Source organism: Athalia rosae, chromosome 1, assembly GCF_917208135.1.
Source record: "Athalia rosae chromosome 1, iyAthRosa1.1, whole genome shotgun sequence".
In the NCBI taxonomy this organism is placed as follows: domain Eukaryota; kingdom Metazoa; phylum Arthropoda; class Insecta; order Hymenoptera; family Athaliidae; genus Athalia; species Athalia rosae.
This window is the reverse complement of record NC_064026.1, coordinates 26,211,348-26,225,805: the sequence shown is the minus strand read 5'-3', so window position 1 is coordinate 26,225,805 and position 14,458 is coordinate 26,211,348. Positions and strand designations below refer to the sequence as shown.

At 41.3% G+C, this 14,458-nt stretch overlaps 1 protein-coding gene across 6 annotated transcripts in view; it reads right to left on the bottom strand.

The window, feature by feature from the left end:
* LOC105685265 (protein groucho-like) overlaps positions 1 to 14,458 on the bottom strand; it is a 69,841-nt gene that overhangs the window by 6,819 nt on the left and 48,564 nt on the right. For all 6 annotated transcript variants that reach the window (XM_048660181.1, XM_048660179.1, XM_048660182.1 and 3 more), the window contains one exon: positions 13,959 to 13,984. In XM_048660181.1, the coding sequence (XP_048516138.1) occupies positions 13,959 to 13,984 (26 nt within the window). The remainder of the gene's footprint in view (positions 1 to 13,958; positions 13,985 to 14,458) is intronic.

Genomic DNA, 14,458 nt, shown 5'->3' with positions numbered 1-14,458 from the left:
TCTCCCTGCCCATCCCCACCCTTTCCGACCCCTATTCTGGTGGAAAACCGCCTGAAGTACACCCTGGAAAAACTCTCGTAATTTTTTTCTTTCTTTGGTTATTTTACTTTTTTTTCTCTTTTTCGTTTTCTTCTCTTTCTCTCCTCATTTTTTTCGACCTTTTTTTATTTTCTCTCTCCGTACTTTCGTTTTTCGTTTTTATCTTTTCTCCTTTTTACTTCCTCTCCCCCCATCTCCACTCCGTCCATATACCGTGTACGTGTTTGGTACATATATATGTATACGTGTGTACGCGTATATATCTGTATATATATATATATACATATACCTAACAAGCGCGAAGGGGAGAAAATTGCACGTCGAAAAATACTCTCAGTCTACTCTCTAGAATTAGCCAACCGGCAACGGATGACGCTAACGCGCGACCCTCTCTTTTCCCGCTTTTTTTTTTTTTTTCTCTTCTCCATTTTGGCCAAGCTCTCTTTAACGATTGTTTCACCAACGAGTTTTCTCGCTTCGCTGAATACGTAAAAAGTAAAAGAAAAAGAGAGAGAGAGAGAGAGAGAGAGAAAGAGAGAGAACAAATAAATAAATAAATAACAAAACGAAAGGAAAAAAATCAAATGGAATAATATAATGATGATAAAGAATAAAAGAAATACACCTGTACAGTTATATGTATACCCGAGGGAAGACAAAACATTTGTACGAATTTTTCAAGCTTTTCAATGCTCGGTTGAAGGGAGGTAAAAAGGAGATAATGGCATTATTTTATTCATCGTACGAAAAGCGGTCGTTTGTAATGAATTGTGAATTTCGCAAAAGATTCCAGATTATTTTGCTTGTGGAAATAGGAGAAAAAGGGAAAGAACAAAAAAAAAGAGAAGAACCTTCTATGTACGATCGGAGAAACAAAAACGAATAAAGAAAAGGGGGGGGGGGGGGAGGAGAATAAATATAAAAAAGATATAGCGTAGGTCTGCAAAACCTGGTCGAATAATCAACATGGAAGGTTCTCCATATTGTTGTGTATACGTATACGTAGACGTATAATAGAATATAAACTAGATGAATAAAGAAAGAAGGTAACGAAGAGGGAGGGAAAAGTTAGGTGGAACGAGAAATAGAGTTGAAGAATAGTTGGTCCCTGGGGGAGGGGGGAGGGGGTGTAAGTACCGGTAGCGGGGTAAAGTAGTCGGAACGACTCCAGGTGCAAGGCGGTGCGCGATGTTGGTTGTACCGCGATCAATATAGGGTAGTAGGTATAGAGGCACTGGGTGCAAGGTATAAGGTATAAGGTACAAGGTATGAGATGGGTATACCTACACTAGACGCCTAGGTACGTACCGTAGGCCACTATACCGTGAAAGGAAACCCGCAGCAGCTACGAAGCCTGGATGTACAAACGTCTACATAGAGATACACGCGCTAGTGTATAAGGGCGATACACACCGAGCCGAGAGAGAGAGAGGGAGAGGGAGAGAGTGGCGTCGTACGGTGGCGTAGTGCCGCGGAAACGTAAAGCGGGCTGAGTGGGAGGAAGGGTGGAAGGGTGGAAGGGTGGAAGGGTGGAGTGGAATACGGAGAAGACGTAGTCGGCGGAGGTGGAGGAAGGCAAGGTTTCCGAGACTGCGAGGGTGGTAAGTGAGTGAGCGACTCCTTCGGTGCGCCCGAGAACCACCATCCCCTATATTCCGAAACCGACTCCGATTCCCATTCCCGTTCCCGTTCCCGTTCCCGTTCCCGTTCCCTTTCCCGTTCCCTTTCCCGTTTCTATTCCTTTTACACGGAACGTCGTGCACCCCCGTTTTCTTACGCCCTGCGCCTCGTCCCCCTGAGCTCGTACGGTTAGTCCGTCGCGCGGGGGTCGAAGGGGGTGCGGGGCGGCGAGAAGGTTACGAGCCAAGGCGCGTCTCTCGAGACCCCGCAAACCCCAGCTGGTACAAGATTGCACGCAGAGGTTCTCACGCGGGGGTGTTACCGCGGCTACCCTTGGAGCGGCTCACCTTCGGAAGAGGAGAGAACCGGGCGAGACGTTGAAACCTTCGATTTCGTTCCGGCGACGTTACTAAACTATTTCATTTTATTTCATTTCATACACAACCCCTGCCAAGAGAAAGAGGATAGCCCGGCTACCGGGGTAGTTTCTACCCTTCGTTTCTCGAGTGGAGACCGAAAAAGGAGCTTTTCTTTTATTTCCATTTCTTTTCTTTCGTTCTTTTTTTTCTTTCTCTCTATTACCTTCTCTCTTTTATTTCTTGCTTTCTTCTTTTCGTTTATTTCGCGAACATGAGTAACTGTATAGCTGTATACCACAGCCATGAGTCCGAAACGAAAGCTTCGTTTTCAGAACGTATTAGGTATAATAATACGAGGCATAAAAAAGAACGCCGTTGGTATTATACGTAATCTTAACGCGGTTTTCCTCAATATTTCATTTTATTTTCTTTTTATTTTTTCATTTTTTTCTTTTTTTTTCTTTACTTTCTACCCGCCATTAACCACGTCGTTCAAACGTACCCGGTGGTAATATTCCACACTCACCTTTACGGAGAAAATTAAAATTATCTCGCGGCGTGGCGCATATTTATCGCAAGATCTTTATATTCGCGTATTATATTACATACGTTATCGGAACGTCGTTTTTCTGCGGAGAATAAAATATAACGAGGGGAAAAAAAATATCGGAGTAAAGAAAATACGCATTTGTATCATCCTTGCATATCAATCCACTCGAATATTCAACTTTGACTCATTTACTCGAGCGTTGTACATTTTTTTTTTTTTCTTCATCGCACGGAACATCGGGAGTTCCGAGATATGCGAAAAAAAAAAAAAAACTCATCCACGGTTTTGAAAAAAGTTCACAATTGTGAAAGTTCTTTCGAAATTCAGCTCCACTATTTGACAATAATTGGATGCAATAAACGAGTAGACGTCGCTCATCCGCGTGGGCAGGTCATATTGGTATTCAAATCCTTTGACAATTTAATGAAACACAGTTAGGCATGACAATTAATAAAATTGGCGTCCGTACCTACGGCGGAAGCGGTTGGCTGTCACTAATTATTTTTCGCGTAATCAATTATCTTCATTATCGATGTAATGAAATTGCGCCATTCTGCATGGCTAAAAATTGAAATGAAAATTATAATAAAAATATACTCGACGAGGGTACGCGTGTAATCTGGTAATAATTTCGCATGTAATACAAAGCGCTCTATTGAACTGGAATTCAAATACACCGATTGCAACTCTCGTTCGCGATTGCTGCGCGTACACACGTAATCAATACGCCCTACGAAGATAATACTAATATTAACAATAATCCGGGAAAAAACCGATACGTACGTGCAATATAGAATTACGAGCGTCTAAATATATGTACATATATGTATATTGGTGACAACCCTAAACTGCGCTCACGAATTCACAGGATCGATCAGGTGATTAAGATGTATGAAGAAAAAATTGAAAACGATTGTGTGTATCTCGTTAAATTCATCGGTGTGTTTGTTCAAAGAATATTTTCACGGTTCAATATTTAACGTAGGTATTCAACCGAGTGTAAAAATAAGATTGAAAGAGCAAAGTGGATGTCAAGAATGAAGTAAAAAAGGAAATGAAAGATATAAAAAAAAAAAAGAGAAAAAGAGAAAAAAAAAAAAAGACCAGGAAATGGGAATTTGAAATTCAAATCGTTAACCCGGTAGAGCCTACCTTAACCGGTAGAACCGCGCAGTGGGTTTCCGCAGGAGCGGAGAGAATGATTCAGATTTTAGCCGTGCATCATAAATACGAGCCCCCTTTTGCGTTTCTTTTTATTTCACCGAGTTTTATTTCTATTTTCTTTCTCGCGAGATTCGAGCTACCCTCGCGCTCGCCAACCGGCTCTTTCCACTTTTATTTCCAACCCTCGCGCCTTTCTTCTTTCTCTTTTGCCGAGGGGATGTGTACAGGTATACCTAAACTGTACGTGTGTGTACGTACGTACGTACATTATATACGTGCAGCTATGTGTATACCTCGGGAGGAAAGCAGGCGGAGGTTTGTAGGAGAGAAGAGGAATTTGCATTTTTAAATTAACTCGCTACTGTTTGCAGCTATCTCGGACTAGTGCCAGGAGAACGCGTTTTACAATTTTACAATTTTACGATTTTACAATTCAACCATTTTATACGGAGCCGACGTACGCGCGCGTGTATACGTATAATATACCCATGTACCCGTGTACGTGTTACGAACGTACACTACACTGAAACGCGGCGCGACGAAGCCCCGGCTACGAATACACCCACTCCCGTATTTTTATTCCCGTGATAATTTCAGTCGCCTGTCGTTTTAAGTTTTTACATTATTTTCATTCCTACCGTAGCGGGTATACCCGCGAGATATGGTACAGCCGTGTACCGTGTAGCGCCTCGACCCCCCAGGGGCTATACAAAAACTTAATGACTATATATCATTACGATTACGACGTAGCTAATTACGCAGCTTTTCTGTTTTTAATCCTTTTATACTCCAAAGCGAGCGCGCGCCGCCGTCGCACCGCCGCCACCCCCCCGAGCCGTAATTCGTTCTGGGGCGTGAAAACCGCCGGCCAAAAAAAAAAAAAACAGAAAAAAACAGAAAAAAAAAACAGAAAAATACATCACAATAATAACGATGATAAAAAATAATATATCTCACATCCTCGGTTTACGGGAGATGAATTTCCATCTGAAACCTCGGCGTCCTACGTAGTAGTCGTCGTTTTCCATTGAGAATACGCGTATACGTAACACACGTGGGTACGTATATATACGAATACATTCTGCCGATAAATGGGGAAAAAAAAGTTTCCCTCGAGATCGTGAATCAAATAGCTGAGGACTAAAGGGAGAACGCGGTATGTAGTGCGAATTCTTTGGAGGAAAAATATTTCATGAGATATAAGGTAGGTCGGTATATAGCTGATATGTATTATTTATTTGTATGTATGTACCGATATAAGTCGGTATCCGACACCCTGGGGAGTCGTGTGTAGTTCGTTGTTTGATTGGCGTTGTGATAGCAGAATTTTTCTTTTTCTCTTACTTTTTTTCTACCTTCTCCGTAGCTCGGTGGGTTATAACGATAAGTTTTTTTTTCCTTCTTTCTCTTTCGGCTTTATCAACGATTTTTTCTTCAATCGACTCGAATTTTCGACTAGGAAAAAAACGCCTTACCGATAACGGATTTGAACAACAAAAAATGCAGCATTTAAAAAAAGAAAAAACTACTTTTCGATTGGAGCTTTGAAAAGCAAAAAAAAAAAAAAAAGGTAAAAATTAATAACCGAATGCTCGAAAAGGTAAGAGCTTTTCAAACACTGGAAGACCCTTTTATTCCATATTTTCTCTGTGACGACGAACATTTGGAGTTCTCCAGAAAATTAGATTTCACGTTCGCTGTGAACGGTTTTAAATCGTAGGTGTGTACGAGCTTTCCGATCTTCGGTGCCGACTAGATATAGACACGTGTACAGGGAGTGAGAATTTCATGTATTGAATGGATATTCCGGCGTCTCGTTGATTTTCCGATAATTGCAGGTAAGAATGCCCGACCATCCAGATATGAACATGCCTGTGTAGGTTGGAGAGAAAAAAAATAAACTAAAATAATTAAAATAATGAGAAATCAGCTCCGCGTATCAGACCACCCCGACGTTATTATCGGTTCGTCCTTACCGGGAATAACTACAGGCCGTAGAACAGCCGGTTTCATAATTTGAACAAATATTCCCTCCTCCAATTACACATTTCACTGTACATTCGTTGAAAAATCTCATCCCTCGATTAGAATTACGAGAAATTTGAACGCGCTCTTTCTAATTTTAAAAATATATTAATCGTTGGAATGTCGGATGTTCTTTCCCTTTTTTTTCTTCTTCTGTAAATCCGAGTACCCATACAGAATCACTCCGGTTACAACATATCACCTGTTACGGGAGGGATAATGAAAGAAAAAGAAAAAGAAAAAGAGGAAAATAAAAAAAAAGTACCTTTCATTTTCTCGTTCCTTTTAATTATTTTTTATTATTCGTACGTACTACACGTATTACACGTCGTATATGTATGAAAAAAACTTTCTACTCTTTCAGTTTCACCCTGTCTCAAGCATCACCTGCAATTTCAGCGGCTTTACCTCCCGTTATACTTTATATACCTTTACACATACCTACGTATCCACTCCACTGAATTTGTTATACATTTCGCGACTCTTGTTTGTATGCACAGTTGCATCTCAATTAAGGTGCAACCAAAACGCGAACGACTGAACCGAACTTAAATCACATACGTAGGTACGTACGTACGTATGTACATACGTATAGGCGAAACTCGGCGAACGCACGCCCCCCTACACCCATGTATTACACATATATCCACATACCCACGTACGTACGTACGTGTAATATAATAATGTTTTTAATTTATGCTGTGCACGCGAGACACGCTTCGTTTATCCGCTACCGTTCTAGCGGTGGGTACATAACAGCTATGCGCAATATACTTTCAGATTAAAAACTGGTATAAAAAAAAAGAACGAGAAAAAACGAATAATAATAACGATAATAATAACAACAACAACAACAACAACAACCGACAAATCTAATCGAATCAAATAATATGTATTATAACAACGGCCATGATTGTAATTTTACTACCAACATCTGGAGGGGAAATTAAAAATTAAATTACGTGCGTTCGTTTGGTTTTTTTTCTCTCTAATTTTTTTCATCCTCTCTTCTCCTCCTCTTTTCTGCAGTATGAAATATTTCAACAATTGTAGGTGTATAATATTAAACTGGACGGATTTTTCGTTTTCTTTGCCGCTCGTGATTAATGCCGAAATCGAAGAACGATTCCGAAGTGGTGAACGGTTTGAATTCGAACAAAATCTCTTTTTATTCGCATTTAATTTATTTAATCATTCGTTGTTTTTTTTTTTTTTTTTTTTTGTTTCAATTGAAAATTATTTATTCAACAAATATTATCATACAGTTTGAGATTATATCGTTATTTGCAGCACATTTATCAAGTAAAGGAAGTAAAGAAGAAAAAAAAGATCAAACAAAACCAACAAATTCACAGACATAAAGAAATCGTAAAAGTCGTGGTAAAAGTATAATCTAACATTTTCATCACATATGATATGCAGGATTTTTATGTATAACTTAACTTATGAGTAATTAAATTTTTATATTTATAAATCGTTTAGTTATGCGTGATTAAAATGTATAATATCAATTTTCAACACATACATAGATTTTGTCGCGGCGTTGACCGAAATCAGTTATTCCCATTTCTTTTCAGTTTTTTTGAAATTTTGCAAAAGGATTTTGAAAAACCTCGATAAAAAAACAGGGTCGGTCGGGGTATTCGATCGAAGATTTATAGACAATAATTGCTTAAGCGGCGCATAACTTGTGCAAAATAAATCGTAAAGAAAAAAACGCATTTCAAATTGAATGAAAGCGTTTGCATAAAATGAAGCTTCGAGCTTCAACATCGCTCTGTTCTCAACTTTTTACTCCAAATTTCCCGAATCGTTGCGAGGTGTCGAAATTGGGTGTTTTTCGCAGCGGAAACAGGGTGGCCCGCTAATTTTTGTGGGTGGTGTATAACAACGGCGAAGATTATACCATATAAAAGCGTGAGCAAGTTATTAAAATTTATCACACGATTATCGTTCAAGTTTCACGACGATGCAACAAGCTAAAAGCTGCTTCCGCTGCTGCAGCTGCGGCAGAAGAGTTATCCTTCTATACATACATACCTATGTATGTACACTAAAAAGATGCAAACCGCTAGCTAACTGTTCGGTTGCTTGATTCGCACGACTTTATTTACCCAGACTTGAACGTTCGAAGTTTTCCTGCTCAAAGTTTTGGAATGAAGAAAAAAAAAAAAAAAAAAAAATGGAATTGACGTTGATGAAAAAAGAAAGTGAAAAAATTCAGCGTCGTTCAATTAATCATACGAATAAAATAATGCGGGTGCTGAGACTAGAAACTGAAATTTTTTCGGAATTCAATATCGTTGGGGTGGTGCAACATTTTTTTTTTCATTTTTTGTGCTATTTCTCCGTTTCCTCGTGCATCGATTCTTATCGTTTTTTTCTCTTTACTCTCACTCTCTTAGTTTCCTCAAGAGATGGAAGTATCATCGCGCGACGCGAGGGGTAGGTAGAATATAATTATTATAAAATACGAAGCCATAATTATAGAGCGGTGTACCGTCGGGCATTTACGGCTGACTCATTAAATTACGAACTAATTACCGACGGCAAATTATTTAAAAGTTTAGTCGCTCGTAAAACAGACGTCGTAAAAGTCCTGGATACTTGGTTCCAGCATTTTATAGGCTCCTACCGGGTCTCTCGTATCACCGACTGGTATCTACGCCTGCCGCCGCTCCATAGTCACTCGTCCCGTTCTCCTCCTTCCTTTCCCTTCTCTTTCACCCCATTTCATTTCATTTCATTTCATTCCACTCAACTCCGTTCCATTTCATTCCATTCCATTTCATGCCTACGTCCGTCTACTTATTATTACGACACGCCGGTTAGCGCATCCTACCTACACCTATAATATAAAACATACGCGCCGAAGAGACGCGAGGGCAAACCTTTGAATCAGCGAGTCGATTCGTAATTCAGGAATTTTTTTTTTCTTATTTTTCATACGATCGTATCTACGAGATGGGGCGGGGTAATTCGGCTATTATGTGTTTCGCATTCGCGTGACTCTCGTGCGTCGAACGCGTCGAGCGGTTACGACGATGAGATATCGCCGCGCAGAGGCGTGTACGCGCAGGGGAGGAAACGGGGAACGTTGCTTATTCCGGCGTTTGTTTAATTATCTGATTCTGATCTTTATCGTCTTTGGTTAAAATTTAGCCAGCTAGCACGCCACGAAAATGGCAAGGTAAACTGCTCGACTAAATATAACGACGATGATAAACCGAAGTCAAGTTTTGACAAACAGGGGATGGGAGGAGGGGGTGAACCGAGGGAGCAGACGCGCGGTAGCTGCCGTATAGTCGTAGTCGTTGGGGTTATAAGGTAACTGAGAGGTACGCGAGTACAGCCGAGCGATGAACACGACAGACGTGAGTTGGCTCAGTTTGTAAGCGTCGTCGTCGTCGTCGTAGTCGTTGAGAAGGGGAAGGAGCGAGAGATATCGTAGGAGTGTAGGTATACGGGAAGGGTGGGTGGGCGGGCGGGCGGGATGAGGGCGCGAGAAACCGGAGGGAACGTTTCAATTAGTAATTAAAACGTGCCTAGTCGTTCCCCCGCGCCCCTCCCACACCGTCGCCGTCGCCGTCGCCGCGTCACCGTCACTGCCGCCATCTTGTAAATTAATTAATGCGTCCCTAACGAGATCAGAGGTGTCGGTAAGGCAGCCCGAGAGAGCCGGAGAACGAACGGGGAAGAAGGAAAGCATCCGAGAGACGGAGGGATGGGGGTGAAGTGAAAGAGGAATAGGAGGGAAAGTGGGAAAGTCAGAATCCCGAGTACCCTTCCATATACTCGGGGAGCGGAGGCGAGTGTCGAGGTGCCGTATAAGGGTGACGGGTGAATTAGTCTGTTCCTATAAGGGTTGGTAGCTTTGGTCTCGGTGGTCTCGTGACCACGTGGGCCCCGCGCGACTTCCCTCTCCGTCTTTCATTGCACGGCTATATTTTACACAGTTGAATATATCTACATGCTCCCTTTCAGTCCTCTGTATAATACATATGTATACGCGCGTCAAAGCGTCGCTTTTCCTATCTATAGCTTCTCGCGATATATGATTCTGCGGGACTCTAATTGAAATAAATTACATCTCCGCTACGGTCTACCGAACTATACGTATAGTTTTTCCCCTCGATTTGTACGATATATCGAGGGCTAGTAGATTTTACGAGTCATAGGAGTCGAATTGGCTTTGAAAATTCTCTTGGTTTTCTCCTCTGAAGGATACGCGATTTTTTTCTGGTTCTCTCCCATCGAAACGACACATCCATTACACCGTTTTGATTTTTGTCATCTCTATACAATTTCATCGGTTTGCCTTTTTTTTTTCTGTCATTTTAAAAAATTTCCCTACACACCTATGGACTTATATGAATATTATAATTTATTAAAGTTCCACGAGTTTACGTCTATTCTTATACACGTACGAGACTTTATTCTCTGAATTATTATTTCAGTTTTATACAAATTTCACACCTCCCTCCGTTGCGCTTATATAATTATATATATGTGTTTCCCCGCTGAAAGGGGAATGAAAAGATTTATATACGTATATAAAACAAAATTTATACCGCACAGTAATTAACGCATGGCGTTTTATTATACCTATATTATACGGCATAGAAAAGCATGGCAACAAAGTTTTCTCGTTTCTTAATAAATTTGGAACAAATAATATTATGTGCATATTTATAATATATTCATGCGCTATACGTGATGCCGTAGGTATTATACAATTGAATTTTTAATGAGTCTGTTTCATTAAAGTTGACTATTAACTTTTTTTCTCTTTTTTTTTCTTCTCATAGTTTATGAGCAGAGACGACAACACTCGTCGTATCTATATAATATCGCACATTACTTTATCTGGTCGCCAAAAAGTGCTTGTAATACTGTAAAGAAAAAAAAAAAAAATAAGAATCAGTTTACACTCCGAATAAATGTTCAACTATTCACGGAAGTAACGAATTCCTCTCTAAAACAACTGGAAACTCAATTTTCGTTTATTACATAAGTTTTCGCGGTCGATATTTTTATTTGTCTCGTTTCATCCATCCGGATCAACCGATTATGAAATACTATAATTACAAAAAAGAAAACAAAAAATAAAAATCTCGTCTCGCCTCGCACCTGTAACACTCTTTCTTTTCATCCCCCGGCTCCGTCTCCGGCGTCGCTTTCTGTTTTTAATAAATTTGCGAGTGAATTTGTTACAACCGAGTGCTTCGTATACCCGTGCGTTCGAAAGCACACCTGGTTTTATCCGATGTAATATTATACGTGCATACATCCAACGAAAGCTCTTTGCAGAGCTTGTATTCAGAGAGTGGAGAATACGCTCAATAAATAACGAAGTACCTTTCACCCCGGATGGCGATCGTCGTTCACCGGTGCTTTGCGAACATCAGCTTCTTCGAGCAAAATAAAATCCACGCCGCTGTACGTATACTCGAAGCTGCGTAGACGGATCGATCACGCGTTTTACACCGATGCGTGCAGTCGGCGCGTAATGCTTGAGGGTATAAAATAAAAAATAGAAAAAAAAAAAACTATAAAATCGACGGAAAATGAATATACGCGATACACTTCCGATAACTGCGGATAGGGATGTAGAGCTACAAAAAGAAAGGAATTAAACGTATAAATGAAATTTCTAATTCTGAAATAGCGGAGACTCGGTATTGAAAAATTCGCCTCGCGAAATGTTGCCACGCAAAAATGTATAAGCGCATAGTTTTTCGGATGAGGCTGTCGAACGGACGAAAAACGCTGAGGTCGGTGTATTAAAAAGTTTCTACTTCGGTAGAAGTGGATGCGTTACTTATGCGGTATAGAGAGCAGCGAGTTTTTGTTGAGCGGAACGTACGCTCCCGCCGCGCGTCCCGGTGTTCTCTCTTTGAGGTTTTTCTAAAAGTCGTACCCACTACACGTCAGCCTCCCTTTTATGCTAACCGCAACACGGGGGACGTGAGACGCGTTAAAATTTTATTCTTTTTTATTCTTTCACGTTTTCATCATTTCACGTACGTATCTACGTGGGTCGCGAATCTACCTACACGTGTAACCGGATACGTCGGTGAATTTTCTGACCGAGTAAAAAGATTTATTTATAACAGATAGGAGGAGAGCCTATTAAATAAAATTCATTTATTTTGTTTAAAAATATATATATATATATATATAAAATTCGCCTACCCCGCACATCGGGAGCCAGACAGGTTATCGAGTAAAACGTTGTATGAGTTAAATAACGAGGGTTTTCGCGGTGCGGTATTCATTCCCATGTATATGTGGGGCGTACGCATGTTGGTATAACGTACACGTAGGTAGATATATGCCGCGAGCGGACGGCAGCCAATTCGAAACTTTAATCAATTTTATCCGACCTGGACAACGAATTGAAAACAGTGAAAATACTGAAAACCATTCCGTACACCCCAGAGATATTTTGTAAGAGACATTTTTCAATTAACGAACCGTAAGAGTTACCGGTATTATTTCACCATTATATCCGAACTATTACACACGCCTCATATGGTCATTATTACGATCGGCGGAGATGAATTAATCGTAATAAGTGAACGATATCGCGACGTACTATTCGATTACGCACTATGAATTTCTATTACAATGCACAAATTGAAATCGTTCAAATTCAGCTAATTTCTGCCAGAGTCGAATAATACTACACCGAATGTTCATCCCGAATAATGTATACGCTGTACGTACGGGATTAACTCAGAAGTTAGCCGGCGAGGGTGCATTTTGGAAATACCCTTTTCGGTATTCTCGGTGAACGCGGTGGCCACTACATTATGCGTCGGTATAAATTGAGTTGTATACCTCCGTAATTATGTATTTATGTATACGTGTAGGCGATACCACACGTGATCCCTGTATTGTGAACGCGGTGTTAAGCTCGTTAATCCAACCTTCGTACTCGATATAGCCGCGCGCTTTCTATCCGCGGGTAACAATATTGCATTATGCATTCACGCAGATACGATATGCGATGCGATTCGATGCGCTTTTCCCAATCAATTTCGGCAATAATTGCGGTCGCTAAAAATCAATGACAACCAATCACGTGTACCGCACTGCACGTAAAATTCATTTGCCCATTTATATTCAGGGACACCCAACCCTCGAAATTCAACTAAATCTCCCGTGGTGATTTTCCGAATTTCATCAGCACCCCCCCCCGTCTACCCGTGGTACGTCAACGTGATAACTAAACTGTCACTTTGTCATTGGAATATCGTAATCGGATTATCCAAAGACAATTCGGTTGCCGATAGGCGGTGAAGAATAGAAGCGTAACGACAAAGATATTTCGTTCGTTTTTTTTTTTTTCTCGTACGAACACAAATCCGTACTACCTCGATTTTAATGATCGACTCTGTACAGTGCGTACAGAGTGTGCTTCGTCACGTTGCTTTCCTGAGCAGAGCGACAGTATACGTATGACGGGAGGTTACGGAGCTGTAATGAAAAACGTCGACGCACCCGGCGACGTAAAAATATGCAAGCCCAACACGGGTAGTTCTTTGTACGACGGCGGTACCTGCGCCGCACAGGAATTCAACTGGCGTAATAGGAGGCGCCGTGGCCGGGGGCTGAGCGTTGAGAACACGTCGACGACGACGACGACGACGATTCTAAAAGGGCGACGGCAACGACGGCAACGACGGCAACGAAATCAACGGCAAAGCTGCAAGCGCCACATCGCGCCTCGCCTCGCTTCGCTCCGCGTTATAGTCGTTAACCGCGTTAGCTTCGGTTTAAAGGGCTTTTAATAAACGGATTTCACGCGTTTCACAGCGCGCTTCGGTTCAACTAGGACTCGCGGAAGGGTTCAACTTAACGCCTCCCTCCTCCCCTCTGCCCCTTTTTACCTTCTTACCCTCACCCGTATGCCTGGATCGCTGTGCGTTTTTTTTTTTTTTTTTTTTTTTTTTTGCTACGAAGAATAAAATTCGTACGCTCTGACGTTTCCTGCAGCGCAGCTTGCACGATGAACTCGAGCAAGATTTAGCTACGATCTCGCTCGACTGGTTTCCACGCACAAATTGATCGGATATGTGATAATCGGGAGATTTGTCAACGTGTCCGTTTTGATTTTTCAAACGAACGAGTGTTTCGATTCCGGCGATCAATTTTCAATAATAACTTGTATTACACATTTTTTGTTTCACACTTACATGCCTCTCTTCAGCTGGATTCAGGCCTGAAACGGAAAAGAAAATTTTCAACGGTTAGACGTGTGCGATGAATTTTCCAATTAGAATGAGAAAGAACGATTTTCAACACGCCTGTTGTCCGTCATATTTAAGTCCACATAGTTATCGATCATACAACGCGCGTGTCGGTGGTAAATAATTTATTTTTTTTTAAATAAGCATAAGCCACACGAATCGATCGAAATAACCAGAGTTACTGAAACACGATCATCTGCTTTCCGACTTAATTTTCCAATCGACTCGTATCGCGTCTCTTCGCCGCGAGGACGATGACAAAGTGAAAAAGACTCCGCGAGGCTCGGAAGACCGTCGAGGGGGTGTGTAGCGGTGGTAGGTTCGCGCGCTTTTCCCGCAGGTGCTCGAAACGACAAAGGGAGAAAATGGCTGTCGCGGCGCGGCTGCTCGAAAAACGAGTGATCCAGTTTCCGATAAGCGTTCCCGAAACGCGCGCCCCCCGCACA